At 37.1% G+C, this 15,418-nt stretch overlaps 1 protein-coding gene across 1 annotated transcript in view; it reads left to right on the top strand.

The window, feature by feature from the left end:
- The window catches only part of UIMC1 (ubiquitin interaction motif containing 1), a 134,923-nt gene that overhangs the window by 37,300 nt on the left and 82,205 nt on the right, over positions 1-15,418 (top strand). Inside the window, exon 3 of the mRNA XM_059917782.1 lies at positions 8,085-8,169. Within this exon, the coding sequence (XP_059773765.1) occupies positions 8,085-8,169 (85 nt within the window). The remainder of the gene's footprint in view (positions 1-8,084; positions 8,170-15,418) is intronic.

The following is a 15,418-nucleotide window of genomic DNA, read 5'->3' as shown; positions in this document are numbered from 1 at the left end:
TCTGAGAGAGAAGTAAGCCTAATGTCCTCAGGCATCCATTGTATGTAATGCATTAACCTCTGTCCTCTGCATCTAGAATAGTACCAACCAGTTATGTACCATCCTTGGGAGAAGTAAGGAAAACATTCGATTCATTTTCTGTGTTCTGTGGTTCCAGTGAGGAACCCTGATTGAGCCTGTCAATAATAATCATGCCACTTTCAAGATCACCACCACCTATCTTTTCCAACTCACTCCTTCTAATACCCTAACTCCAATAATCCTTCAGCCCCACGGGGACGTCTAATTCCAGGCTGTCACCTTCTCATTGTCCATCATCCTGTCATGTCCTCACTTTCCTTCTTACCTAACCTAGGTCTCATGGTTATACTAACTATTCACTTGAATATTCTTTCAACTTCTTTTTTTTTTTTTTAGATTTTTAACTGAAGTATAGTTGATTTACAGTATTGTGTAAGTTTCAGGTGTATAGCACAGCAATTCAGTTATAGATTATTACAAAATATGGAGAATAGTCCCCTGTGCTGTACAGTAGGTCCTTGTTGGTTATATATTTTATGCATAGTATTGTGTATATGTTAATCCCAGGCTCCTAATTTATCCCTCCTCCACCACCCTTTCCCTTTTGGTAACCATAAGTTTGTTTTCTGTGTTTGTGAGCCTCTTTCTGTTTTGGAAATAAGTTCACTTGTGTCTTTTTTTTTTTTTTTTAGATTGCACATATAAGCAATATCCTATGATATTTGTCTTTCTCTGTCTGGCTTATTTCACTTAGTATGATAATCTCTAGGTCCATCCATGTTGCTGAAAATGGCATTATTTCATTTTTTTTTTATGGCTAATATTCCATTGTATATATATATACCACATCTCTTTATCCATTCATCTATTGATGGACATTTAGGTTGCTTTCATGTCTTGGCTATTGTAAATAGTGCTGCAGTGAACATTTTGGTGCATGAATCTTTTAGAAATTATGGTTTTCTCCGGGTATATGTCTAGGAGTGGGATTGCAGGATCATATGGTAGCTCTATTTTTAGTTTTTTAAGGAACCTCCAAACTGTTCTCCATAGTGGCTGTACCAATTTACATTCTCACCAGCAGTGTAGGAGGGTTCCTTTTTCTCCACACCCTTTCCAGCATTTATCTGTAGACTTTTTGATGATGGCCATTTTGACTGGTGTGAGTTGATACCTCACTATCCTTTTTTTTTTTTTTTTTTTTGATTTATTTGGCTGCATCGGGCCTTATTGTGGCACGCGAGATCTTCGTGGTGGCATGCAAGATCTTTCTTTGCAGCACACGGGCTTCTCTCTAGTTGTGGCATGCAGGCTCAGTAGTTGTGGCACAAGGGCTCTCTGGTTGTGACGTGTGGGCAGAGCACTGGGCTCAGTAGTAGTTGCAGTGTGTGGGCTTAAGTTGCCCCACGGCATGTGGGATCTTGTTTCCCCGACCAGGGATCGAACCTGGATCTCCTGCATTGCAAGGCAGATTCTTAACGACTGGACCACCAGGAAAGTCCCCTCATTGTACTTTTGATTTGCATTTCTCTAATAATTAGTGATGTTGACCATCTTTTCATTTGCCTTTTGGCCATCTGTATGTCTTCTTTGGAGAAATGTCTATTTAGGTCTTCTGCTCATTTTTTGATTGGGTTGTTTGGTTTTTTGAAATATTGAGCTATATGAGCTGTTTGTATATTTTGGAAATTAATCTCTTGTTGGTTGCATCATTTACAAATATTTTCTCCCTTTCTGTAGGTTGTCTTTTCGTTTTGTTATAGTTTCCTTTGCTGTGCAAAAGCTTTTAAGTTTAGTTAGGTCCCATTTGTTTATTTGTATTTTTATTTTTATTACTCAAGGAGATGGAGCCAAAAAGATATTGCTGCGATTTATGTTAAAAAGCATCTTGCCTATGTTTTACTCCAGGAGTTTTATGGTATCTGGTCCTATGTTTAGGTTTTTATTCCATTTTTTTTTTAAGGAATTCCTTTATTTTTATTATTTGTTTATTTATTTTTGGCTGTGTTGGGTCTTTGTTTCTGTGCAAGTGCTTTCTCTAGTTGCGGCAAGCGGGGGCCACTCTTCATCGCGGTGCGCGGGCCTCTCACTATCGCGGCCTCTCTTGTTGCGGAGCACAGGCTCCAGACGCGCAGGCTCACTAGTTGTGGCTCACGGGCCTAGTTGCTCCGTGGCATGTGGGATCTTCCCAGACCAGAGCTCGAAACCGTGTCCCCTGCATTGGCAGGCAGATTCTCAACCACTGCGCCACCAGGGGAGCCCATATTCCATTTTGAGTTTATTTTTGTGTATGGTGTTAGAGAATGTTTTAATTTCATTCTTTTACATGTAGCTGTCCAGTTTTCCCAGCACCACTTATTGAAGAGACTGTCTTTTCTCTATTGTATATCCTTGCCTCCTTTGTCGTAGATTAATTGACCATAGGTGAGTGGGTTTATTTCTGGGCTTTCTATCCTGTTCTATTGATCTATATGTCTGTTTCTGTGCTAGGACCATTCTGTTTTGACGACTGTAGCTTTGTAGTCTAGTCTGAAGTCAGGGAGCCTGATTTCTCCAGCTTCGTTTTTCTTTCTCAACATTGCTTTGGGTCTTTTGTGTTTCCATACAAATTAAAAAATTTTCTGTTCTGGTTCTGTGAAAAGTGCCATTGGTAGTTTGATAGGGATTGCATTGAATCTGTAGATTGACTTGGGTAGTATGGTCATTTTGACAATATTGATTCTTCCAGTCCAACAACATGGTATATCTTTCCTTCTGTTTGTGTCTTATTTGATTTCTTTCATCAGCGTCTTACAGTTTTCAGAGTACAGGTCTTTTGCCTGCTTAGGTAGGTTTATTCCTAGGTATTTTATTCTTTTTGATGTGATGGTAAATGGGATTGTTTCCTTAATTTCTCTTTCTAATGTTTTGTTGTTAGTGTATAGAAATGCAGTAGATTTCTGTGTATTAATTTTGTATGTTGCAACTTTACCGAATTTGTTGATGATCTCTAGTAGTTTTCTGGTAGTGTCTTTAGGATTTGCTATGTGTAGCATCATGTCATCTGCAAAGAGTGACAGTTTTACTTCCTCTTTTCCAAATTGGGTCCCTTTTATTTCTTTTTCTTCTCTGATTGCTGTGGCTAGGACTTCCAAAACTATGTTGAATAAAAAGTGGCGAGAGTGGACATCCTTGTCTTTTTCCTGATCTTAGAGGAAATGCTTTCAGTTTTTCACCATTGAATATGTTATTAGCGTGGGTTTGTCATATGTGGCCTTTTTTATGTTGAGGTAGATTCCCCCTATGCCCACTTTCTGGAGAGTTTTTATCATAAATGGATGTTGTATTTTATCAGAAGCTTTTTCTGCATCTATTGAGATGATCATATGGTTTTTATTCTTCAATTCGTTTTTTTTTTTTTTTTTGGCTGCATTGGGTCTTTTGGCTGCGTTGCTGCGCGTGACCTTTCTCTAGTTGCAGCAAGTGGGGGCTGCTCTCCGTTGCTGTGTGTGGGCTTCTCATTGGGTGGCTTCTCGTTGCAGAGCATGGGCTCTAGGCACGTAGGCTTCAGTAGTTGTGGCTCGCAGGCTCTAGAGTGCAGGCTCAGTAGTTGTGGCGCATGGGCTTAATTGCTCTGCAGCATGTGGGATCTTCCCAGACCAGGGCTCGAACCCGTGTCCCCTGCATTGGCAGGCAGACTCTCAACCACTGTGCCACCAGGGAAGCCCCTGATTCTAGGTTTTTCTTAACCTGGAGACGATTCTTTCAAATTTGTTTGGAATGTGTTAATTTCTTTTTCTGGGTTGGTGATTAGAGGAGAATGTTCATAAACTGAAATTTTTTTTTGCATTTTCTGTTTTTGTTTTATAGTTGCTTAGTTTGGAATTTCTTCTTTTATTCTTATCATTTCCTGGACAAAAGCTTCCCTTTTGTCACTTTAGTGTACTTCAGTCTAGTGAAGTACAGTTTCTTTTATGGATGGTATTGTTGATATTAGTGTACTGGGAGGGTGGGGAGGAGAGGTTGGAATGTTTCAGTTTTTTTCTTCAAGACCCTTCATTTTTTTTCCTCCTTTCTTTTTCTTCCATGAATCTGAGGGGTACCACCTCTTCTTTGTGTATCTCCCTCTTTTCCAGTAGCGGTGCATCTCTGTGGTTGCCACTATTGTTCCTCTCACTTTCAAGCCCTTTAAAACGTAGCTGACTGTGTGAAGTACCACATCTTGGACCAGTGTTTGGCCTTAGTGTGGGACATTCTAATTCTGAAGGTGATTTTGTCTGTGCTTTAAGTTTTTCATCTCTTTTTCTTATTTTTCATGGAGTCTCTTAAGCCTTCCCTTTCTCTGTTCTGTGTACTCACAGACTTGCAGCAGCAGTGGGAGCTCTGTTAGAATTGGTTGTTTATTTCTCTGCTCGCTGGTTATTTGAAGTTTGTGGTATGTTTTGTCTCCTAATAATGCTGAAGGCATTGGTCATAGATGGTGTTATTTCTGGTCCTTGTTGGTCTTGTGGTTTTTTCTGGGATGATACGTGGAGAGATTCAGATTTAGGTGATTACCATTATCTTCTAGACCTTTCATTTTCAGCCATTCTGGATCACTTTATTATAACACAGTCTCTTATATATCGCTTTGAGTTGAATTTTCTTAGATTCTGTTATATTCACTATATTTCTTTTTCTATATTCTTTGATTTTTGGTGCTCTGCTTTTGGCGTACTTTTTGGTATATGTTTTTTTGTTTTATTTATTTATTTTTAGGAAAAATAATTCAATTTCAAGCAGATGAATAAAACATCAAAGTGTCACACTGGATGCAAATCACCAAGCACAGTTGATAGAGTTTTCCAATTGATGATGTATATCAAGAGGGCTCAGAGCAAGTGAAGTAGGGCAGAAAATTAATATTGTTGGATAATGTTGCTTTATATTAATGCATGTTCCCTTATGTAAAACTCCATATTAAAAAATGCATTTTCCATGATTTTTTCAAGAATCTTCATACAGGTGTTTGCCCTTTATTGAAATATGAATTATTTTAACATGCTTATGAAACTTAGATTAAGTTGACTTTAACATATTGGAAAGTATAATTTTACATCTTTGCACAATATTTAAAAATAAAATTTCTTCCCATCTCCTTCACCTCCCTCCCTCCCTCACCCCCCACTGTTAACAGATATTCACTTCCATGTTACAGGAATTATTCTTCCTATAATTTTGTTTTTTGTTTTAGAGTTTGTCTTTTTTTCTTTTAATTTATTTATTTTATTTATTTATTTTTGACTGCATTGGGTGTTCGTTGCTGTGCGTGGGCTTTCTCTGGTTGCAGCGAGTGGGGGCTACTCTTTGTTGCGGTGCGCAGGCTTCTCATTGCGGTGGCTTCTCTTGTTGCAGAGCACGGGCTCTAGGTGCGTGGGCTTCAGTAGTTGTGGTGCATGGGCTCAGTAGTTGTGGCTCGCGGGCTCTAGAGCGCAGGCTCAGTAGTTGTGGTGCACGGGCTTAGTTCCTCCGTGGCATGTGGGATCTTCCCGGACCAGCGCTCGAACCCGTGTCCCCTGCGTTGGCAGGCGGATTCTTAATCACTGAGCCACCAGGGAAGCCCAGAGTTTATATTAATGACTTTTATAGCTCCTTTCTTCCTTATTTTTAAAAATTTAGCTTTCTATGATCTGGCTTGTCAGTTGTAAATAGTATCCCTTGACTTTCACTTATAGTGCATGCAATAGTCAATGAACTTATTCTGTTTTCCACTTCTGTCTTCTCTCATTTATTAGTTGCATTATCTCTGCATATAATATTTACATGCTTTTTTCTGTTCTCACCTGTACTTTTAGGCTTAGTTCTAAAATTTAATATATTAAATATTCACTATCAGTTCTTTTGCCAAGTTTCTCTAATCATTTTTTAGTTGAATAGTGCTTGTTTTTAATTAGATTTGACACGTAGGCCTTGTGAGTATAGTATTTCCTGAGTTCTTATGTGTTTGATACTGTTTTTCTGTAGTCTTGATATCTGAAAGACTGCTTGTTGGAATCCAAAATCCTTGGTTTAAAAAAATATTTTTTCCCTTGAGTTTCTTTAAAATGCTGCCTTTTTGTTTTTTTGCTTTGTATGTTGCATTTGATAAGTCCAGTTTATTTTCCTTTTTTTGGTAAGTGATTAGGCCTTTTTGTCAGTCTGCATGCTTTAAGAATTTTTCTTGGGTGAGATAGGTATATTAGTATATGTCTGGAAATTGACTGTTCAGGGTCCATTTTCCCAGGTAAATCGTATATACTTTCAGTTTGTAGATTCAGGTGTTTTCTCCCTTATAAATTATTTTTGATTATAGTGTTTATGTTAGTCTTTTTCATTGTTTTGTTTTCTTCTTCAGAGACCCCAATTATACACTTATTGGATCACCTTTGCCTGTATTCTTTTTTTTCATTTTTAATGACGTTTGTTTTCTTCCTCATTTTACAAGCAATACCTGTTAATTGCAGGCAATTAGAAATACATAGAAGCCTAAACTAAAACATGATAATCACCCATAATCCCCACCCTCTAGACATAACCACCATTATCATTTTTTAATTATTATTATTTTTTAAAGATTTATTTATTATTTATTTATTTAATTTATTTTTGGCTGTGTCGGGTCTTAGTTGCAGCATGCAGGATCTTTTGTTGTGGTGTGTGGGCTCTTCATTGTGGTGCGTGGGCTTCTCTCTAGTTGTGGCGTGCAGGTTTTCTCTTCTCTAGTTGTGGCACGCGGGTTCCAGAGCGCGTGGGCTCTGTAGTTTGCAGCACATGGGCTGTAGTTGAGGCACGTGATCCCAGTAGTTGTGGCACATGGGCTTAGCTGCCCCACGGCACGTGGGATCTTAGTTCCCTGACCAGGGATTGAACCTGCGTCCCCTGCATTGCAAGGCAGATTCTTTACCACTGGACCACCAAGGAGGTCCCACCATTAGCATTTTTTTTAAATTAATTAATTTATTTTTATATTTATTTTTGGCTGTGTTGGGTCTTCGTTTCTGTGCGAGGGCTTTCTCTAGTTGCGGCAAGCGGGGCTCACTCTTCATCGCGGTGCGCGGGCCTCTCACTATCGTGGCCTCTCTTGTTGCGGAGCACAGGCTCCAGACGCGCAGGCTCAGTAGTTGTGGCTCACGGGCCTAGTTGCTCCGCGGCATGTGGGATCCTCCCAGAGCAGGGCTGGAACCCGTGTCCCCTGCATTGGCAGTTAGACTCTCAACCACTGCGCCACCAGGGAAGCCCACCATTAGCATTTTGATGCATTTCCTCCCAGTGTTGACACACACACACACACACACACACACACACACACACACACACACACACACACACACACAGTAATTGAAGTATAATTCACCTACAATGCTGTATTAGTTCCAGGTGCACAAAGTAATGATTTGCATCCATTGTATTCCATCAGTGGTATGAGAGTACTTGTTTCCCCACAATAAGTGTTTTATAAAACATTTTCACTTTTACCATTAGTATAGGTTTAAAAAAGTATCTATATAATTATGATTTGGATACTTAGGAGCCCCTTGTGTATGTTTTTCTATGAAGTGTTTTATCATATTCCTTGCCTATGGGAGGAGGTTAAATATTGGTCTCTGTATTGATTTATAAGAGCTCTATATATAAGGAAAATTAGCCCTTTGTCTGATAAATATGTTGCATACTTTTCCTCAGTTGTTCTGTTGCTTTTAAAAGTACTGATTTAAAATAAGTGACTGTGCACTGAGTTTAAACTTTATTATTGATTTTTAAACCTTGCATCAAGCTTTCTCTGAACTTGGGTGCGTACTTGCTGGTATTTTGCAGATGGACCAATTTTACATGAGCTTCTATATGACATAATTACGTGAGTATATTATGATTTTTAATTTTTATTGGTTCTGAGTCTACATTTTCCTTTTTCTACCATAAGAATCTTTTTCTGATGTTTTCTGTGAACATTTACAACCACCACTGATTCTTCAGAGGCTAAGTGGCCTCTCTTGGCTGTAGAGGAGGTAGAAAGAGTACTACTTTTAATGGCAGTCGCCCTGATCATATTTCTTGTTTTGCAACAGGAACCAAAGGAGGAGAATGGATTGCAGAAAATGAAGACAAAACAGTCGAATAGAGCAAAGTGTTTGGCTAAAAGAAAAATTGCACGTATGTTTTCACTTTTGTGTTGAGAATGGTTTGGAAATTACAACAGTCATAGACTTGACACTGGTTTCTTCATTAGGAAGAGGTTTCTCTGAATAAGGTTGTGTGTGCTTCCTGTTAATTCTGGGTTCCATTAAAATTTGTAGGGATCACAGTTAACCTATAGCATATACAACTGACTTATTAAAGACAATGTTGAAATTAAAAATGTGACCTTCAGAGTTAGGCACACTTGGATTTGAATCCTTGCTTCACCTTACTATGTGGACTTTAGGCAAGCCACTACTTTCAGCCTACCTCTGTTTCCTCATCAATAACATGCAGATAACACTTAGAAAGTCACTTAGTGGCTCCAATAATGGTGTGTTTTACTCTTTTGTTCATTAAAATTTTTAGGGAAAAACTCTTCTGTGTGTTTCCTGTATTCTTAACACTTCACTCTGGTCATCAAATGTGTAGGGTTTTTTTTTCCCCACACCAAGCGGTTCTCCAGCTCTCTGGCAGACACTGGGTGCCCTACAATTTAAGGAAATCTGACACTCTCAGATCCCACAAGTTAAGAGCTTAATTCTGCAGGACTACCCCTTCTTTTAGACGGCAGTTGCAAGTCCAGGTTGTTACCTGTGCTTCTGACTGACTTGCTATAAATCAGAGGTTCCCATGACCCCTTTCTTGGGTTTGATTAATTTGCTAAAATGGCTCTCAGAATTCAGGGAAACAGTTTACTTATTAGATGACTGGTTTGTTATAAAGGGTATAACTCAGGAACAGCTAGATGGAAGAGATGCATAGGGCAAGATATAGGAAAAGGGGTGCGGATCTCCATGTCCTCTCCAGGTATGTCACCCTCCCAGTACACACACATATTCACCAACCTCAAAGCTCACTGAACATTGTAGTTCAGGTATATTTATGGAGGCTTCATTATGCAGGTATGGTTGATTAAATCATTGGCCATTGGTGTGATTGGTTCAACTTCCAGCCAGCCCCTCTCCCTTCCCTGGACGTTGGGAAGTTGGAATGAAAGTTCTAATCCTCTAGTACCTTGGTTGGTTCCCCTGGTGACCAGCCTTAGGGTCTTTCCAAAAGTAAGTTCATTAACATAGTCTCTGGTGTGTTATGAATAACAAAAGACACCTTTATTGCTCTTTTCATTGAGGAAATTCCAAGGGTATTAGGAGCTCTGTGCCAGGGCCAGGGGCAAAGATTAGGTATATATTTATTATTATAAATCACAATATCAGAGAAATCCTTTGTTGGAAGTTTTTTCTCTTCTGACTTTGTTACTCAATTGTGAAGTCATTTAATAATTACTGTATTTTTGCATTTTAATGTCATGTGAGATGTTTAAGTATTTCAGTGAAGTTTTCAAAAACTATGATAACTAGCTGAAATTATTACAACAGTTGAAGATAAAGAAGGATGTTTTTCACTGTTAATTTGAATTTTGGTGATTTAAGGTATAATTCTCAGCCTTATAAAATTAACCATAATTTTTGTTGTTGCTAAATCATTGTGTTATATCTAGAGGTGGCTGTCACTATGGTTAGATCTGTTGAATGTACTCAAGTTATTTTCAGTCTTGAGAATTATTGATAATAGTTACTTTTTGAGGTGCAATAATCTTTATCAATTGATAGTTAGGTTTTTGTTACCATTGGTAGACTCTTGATAGTTGTTTGCTTGCTATCTGTGTTTCTCATTTTTGTATAATTGTGTCATGCTTTTTTTCCCAGTCTTACAGTCTTTTTAATTTTTTTTTAAATTCAACCTGACAATTTGTCTTTTTAATTGTCCTTTACATTTATATTTAATGTAATTATTGATGTAATTGGATTGAAAGCTGTTTACTTGTTCCAATTGTTCTTTGTTTCTTCTTTTTCTGTTCTTTTTTTGTATTTGTTGAGTATTATTTTATGATTCCATTTAATTTCTACTATTTACTTACCTTATATCTCTTTTTAAAAATATTTAGTGGTTGCTCTAGAGTTTACAGTATACATGTTTAATTAATCACAGTTACCTTCAAATAATGTCATATTGTTTCACACGTAGTATAAAGATTCCCTAGTATAAAGACTCCCGATTCCTTTCTACCCTCCTTTGTGTTATTTTTACCATACATTTTACTTTTGCATATATTATAACACACAATACATCGATACTATTTTGCTTTAGATAGTTAAATGACTTTTAGAGCAATGGAAATAAAAAATAAAGAATTCCATATTTTCCTTTATTTGTGCCATCAAGGGCTTTTTATTTCTTTGTGTAGGTCCCAGTTTCTGTCCAGTATCATGTTTTTTCTGCTGGAAGAGCTTCCTTTATCACTTATTTTAATGTAGACCAATTAATTCTCTATTTTATTTTTGTCTGAAAATGTATTTCTCCATTTTTATGGTAATTGCTTTACTGAGATATAACTCACATACTCAATTTATTCATCATATAATACTTTCATCACTGAAAGTATACAGTGGGTATATTAGTATATTAACAGAGTTGTGTAACCATCACCACAGTCTAATTCTAGAATGTTCTCATCACTCCAGAAAGAAACCCTGTACACTTAACCAGTAACCCAAAGCCCTCATCCCACCCAACCCTAAGCAACTATTAATTTACTTTCTGTCTGTATAGATTTGCGTATTCTGGACATTCCATATAAATGGAATCATGTAATATGTAGTCTTTCATGACTGGTTTTTTTACTTAATTTTTTCAGGTTCATCTATGTTTTGGCATGTATTAGTACTTCATTCCTTTGTTGCCAGATATTATTCCACTATATTGCTGTACCGTGTTTTGTTTATATAGTCATCATTTGATGGATATTTGAGTTGTTTCTCCTCTTTGGTTATTGACTAAAGTTGCTGTGAATATTCAAGTACTCGTTTTTCTGTGGCTGTATGTTTCCATTTCTCTTGAGTAATATAGCTAGGACTGGAATTCCTGGGTCATATGGTAACTCAATATTTAATTGTTTGAGAAACTGCCAGATTGCTTTCTGAAATGGCTGCACCATTTTACATTTCCACCAGCATTGTATGAGAGTTCCAGTTTCTCCATATCCTTGCCAACAGTTATTTTCCTTTTTCTTTTTTTCCCCATTACAGCCATCCTAGTGGGTGTGAAATGGTATCTCATTGTGGTTTTGATTTGCATTTCTCTAATGACTAATGATGTTGAGCATCTTTTCATGTGCTTATTGGTCGTTTCTTTGCTTATTAAAAATATTTTTATTGTAAAATACACATAACATAAAATATACTACTTTAACCATCTATAACCATTTAAAAATGTTTTTATCATGAAGCAGTGTTGAATTTTGTCAAATGCTTTTTCTGTGTCTATTGAGATGATCATATGGGTTTTTGTCTTTTGTCAATTTGGTGTATTAATTGATTTTCATATGTTAAGTCAACCTTCCATTTCTGGGATGAATTCTACTCTGTCATAGTGTGTAATCTTTTTATATTATTTCTAGATTTGGTATGCTACCATGTTGAGAATTTTTGCATTTACATTCATAAGAGATATTGTTCTGTAGTTTTCTTGTGATGTCTTTGTCTGGATTTGGTATCAGGCTAATACTGGCCTCACAGAATGAGTTGAACATTGTTCCCTCCTGTTCTGTATTTGGAAAAGATTGTGAAGATTTAGTATTATTTTTCTTTAATTGTTGGACAGAATTCATCAGTGAAGCCATCTGGGCCTAGGCTTTTCTTGGTAGATAGTTTTTGATTACTAATTCAATTTTTTAAAAAATGTATTTATTTATATTTGGCTGCACTGGGTCTTCATTGCTGTGCGCAGGCTTTCTCTAGTTGTGGTGAGCAGGGTCTACTCTTCGTTGTGGTGCGCGGGCTTCTCATTACAGTGGCTTCTCATGTTGTGGAGCACAGGCTCTAGGCGTGTGGGCTTTAGTAGTTGTGGCGTGTGGGCTCTAGAGTGCAGGCTTAGTAGTTGTGGCACACAGGCTTAGTTGCTCTGAGGCATGTGGGATCTTCCTGGACCAGGGCTTGAACCCATGTCCCCTGCATTGGCAGGCGGATTCTTAACTACTGCACCACTAGGGAAGTCCTCAGTTTCTTATCTTTTGTAGTTCTGTTCAGATTTTATATTTTTTCTCAAGTCAGCTTTGGCAGTTTGTCTTTTATTTTTGTATTTGTTAGTAATGTCTCCACTGCCATTCTGCTTTTAGGTATTTGAGTCTTCTTTTTTCCCCCTGCTCAAATCTAACTGAAAGTTTGTCAATTTTTTTAGTTTTCAAAAAACCAACTTTTCATCTCATTGATTTTTCTTGTTTTAGTATTTTTTATTAATTTCTCCTCTATTATTTTGGTTTTTTTCTGTGTTCTTTAGGTTTAGTTTGCTCTTTTTTTTTCTGGGTCTAGTGGAAGTTTAGGTTATTTGTTTGAGATCTTTCTTTTTTAATATAGGCATTAGATAGATGTCAATTTCCCTTTAAGTATTGCTTTAGCTAAATCGTTTAAGTTTTAAAGACATTTTCATTTTCATTCATCTCAAAGTATTTTCTACTTTCCCATTGTAATGTTTTCTTTCACCCATTGGTTATTTAGGAGTGTTTTGTTTAATTTCCACGTATTTGTCCACTCCCCAAATTTCTTCCTTTTGTTATTTATAATTTCACTCATTATGTTGGAAAACATACTTTGTATGTTTTTTATCTTTCTGTGTTTGTTGAGGCTTGTTTTATCACCATCATATGTTCTATCCTGGAGAATACTTCTTGTGCACTTGAGGAAAATGTTTATTCTGCTACTTTTGGATAGAGTGTGCTGTAGATATCTATTTAGTCTGGTTGGATTATAATGTTGTTTGTCTTCTATTTACTTGATGTTCTGCTTAGTTCTCCTTTTTACTGAAAGTGGTAGATTGAATCTCCTTCATTTTTGAGAAATACTTCCCTGGCTATAGGATATGGTTTGACAGTTTTTTCTTTCATCATTTTTAAGATGTCACTTTATTATTTTCTGGCTGCAGAGTTTTTAATGAGAAGTTGGCTTTAATCCTCATCTTTCTTCTTTTGAATGTAACATGTTTTTCTCTCTGACTTCCTTCAATATAGTCTGTATCTTTGTTTTTTTACCAGTTTGAATATGATGTTTAGGTATGAGTTTTTTGTGGGGGTCATGGAATGTATTTTTCTTGATAGTCTTTTTGGATCTGTGATTTGAGGTCTGATTTGAGATCTCTATTTACTTTGGAAAATTCTCAGCCTGTATGTGTTTGTGTGTATAACTTTCATTAAGACTTTATTTTATTAGAGCTGTTTTAGGTTACAGCAAAACTGAGGACAAGGTACAGAGATTTCTTACATACCCTCTGACCTCACACATACATAGCCTCCTCCATTATCAACTTCTATCAAAGTGATAGATTTGTTACAATTGATGTACCTACATTGACATATTATAATCACCCTAAGTCTGTAGTTTACACTAGGGTTCACTCTTGGTGTTATACATTCGATGGATTTTGAGAAATATATAATGACATGTATCCATTATTATGGTATCAAACAGTATTTTCACTGCCTTAAAAATTCTCTGTGCTCCACCTATTCATCCCTACCCTACTTCCCCTGCCAGTCTGTGACAACAACTGATCTTTTTACTGTCTTCATAGTTTTGCCTTTTCCAGAATGTCACACAGTTGGAGTCATACAGTATATAGCCTTTTCAGATTGGCTTCTTTCACTTAGTAATATGCATTTAAGTTTCCTCTGTGTCTTTTCATGCTTTGGTAGATCTTTTTTTTTTTTTTTTTTTAAGCACTGAATAATATTCCATTGTCTGGCTCTACCATAGTTTATTTATCTCTTCACCTACTGAAAGACATTTGGTTGCTTCCAAGTTTTGGCAATTAACAATAAAGCTGGAATAAACATCTCTGTGTAGGTTTTGGGGTGGACATGTGTTTTTAACTCCTTTGGGTAAATACCAAGGAACATGATTGCTGAGTACGCTAAGAGTGTTTTTAGTTTTGTAAGAAAGCGCCAATCTCTCTTCCAAAGTGGCTATACCATTTTGCATTCCCACCAGCAATGAATGAGAGTTCCTGTTACTCCATATCCTCACCAGCATTTGGTGTTGTCAGTGTTCCAGAACTTGACCATTCTAGTAGTTGTGCAGTGATATCTCCTTTTTTCAATTTGCATTTTGCTGATGATATATGATGTGGAATATCTTTTCTTATGCTTGTTTGCTCTGTATATCATCTTGGTGAGTTGTCTGTTAAAGTCTTTGGCCCACTTTTTAGTTGTGTTTATTTTCTTACAGTTGAGTTTTAAGAGTTCTTTGTATATTTTGGATAACAGTCCTTTATCAGATATGTCTTTTGCAAATATTTTCTCCCAGTCTGTGGCTTGTTTTCATATTCTTGCAACATTGTCTTTTGCAGACCAGGAGTTTTTAATTTTAATGACATCCAGCTTATTTACTTCTTTTATGGATCATGCCTTTAGATATAATCTAAACAGTCATTGCCATACCTAATGTCATCTAGGTTTTCTATGTTATTTTCCAGAAGTTTTATAGTTTTGGGTTTCACATATCAGTTTATGATCCAGTGAGTTAATTTTGGGAATGGTGTTAGATCTTTGTCTAGATTCAGTTTTTGGTATATGAAATGTCCAGTTGTTCCAGCAACATTCGTTGAAGATAATCCCTTTGCTTCATTGTATTGTCTTTGCTCCTTTGTAAAAATCAGGCGACTATATTTATGTGGGTCTATTTCTGGGCTCTCTCTTCTGTTCCTTTGATCTATTTGTTCTTTCGCCAATTCCACACTGTTTTGATTACTGTAGCTTTATGTAGTAGGTTTTTTGTTTTTTTAAATTAATTAATTAATTAATTTTTATTTTTGGCTGTGTTGGATCTTCGTTTCTGTGCGAGGGCTTTCTCTAGTTGCGGCAAGTGGGGGCCACTCTTCATCGTGGTGCGCGGGCCTCTCACCATCGCGGCCTCTCTTGTTGCAGAGCACAGGCTCCAGACGCGCAGGCTCAGTAGTTGTGGCTCATGGGCCCAGTTGCTCCGCGGCATGTGGGATCTTCCCAGACCAGGGCTTGAACCCGTGTCCCCTGCATTGGCAGGCAGATTCTCAACCACTGCGCCACCAGGGAAGCCCTGTGTAGTAGGTTTTAAAGTCAGGTAGCATCAGCCCTCCAACTTCGTTCTTTTCCTTCAATATTGTGTTGACTATTCTGGATCTTTTGCCCTCTCCATAT

The sequence above is a fragment of the Balaenoptera ricei genome, chromosome 3, assembly GCF_028023285.1.
Source record: "Balaenoptera ricei isolate mBalRic1 chromosome 3, mBalRic1.hap2, whole genome shotgun sequence".
In the NCBI taxonomy this organism is placed as follows: domain Eukaryota; kingdom Metazoa; phylum Chordata; class Mammalia; order Artiodactyla; family Balaenopteridae; genus Balaenoptera; species Balaenoptera ricei.
The sequence above is the reverse complement of the archived record's forward strand: the minus strand, read 5'-3'. Positions and strand labels throughout refer to the sequence as shown.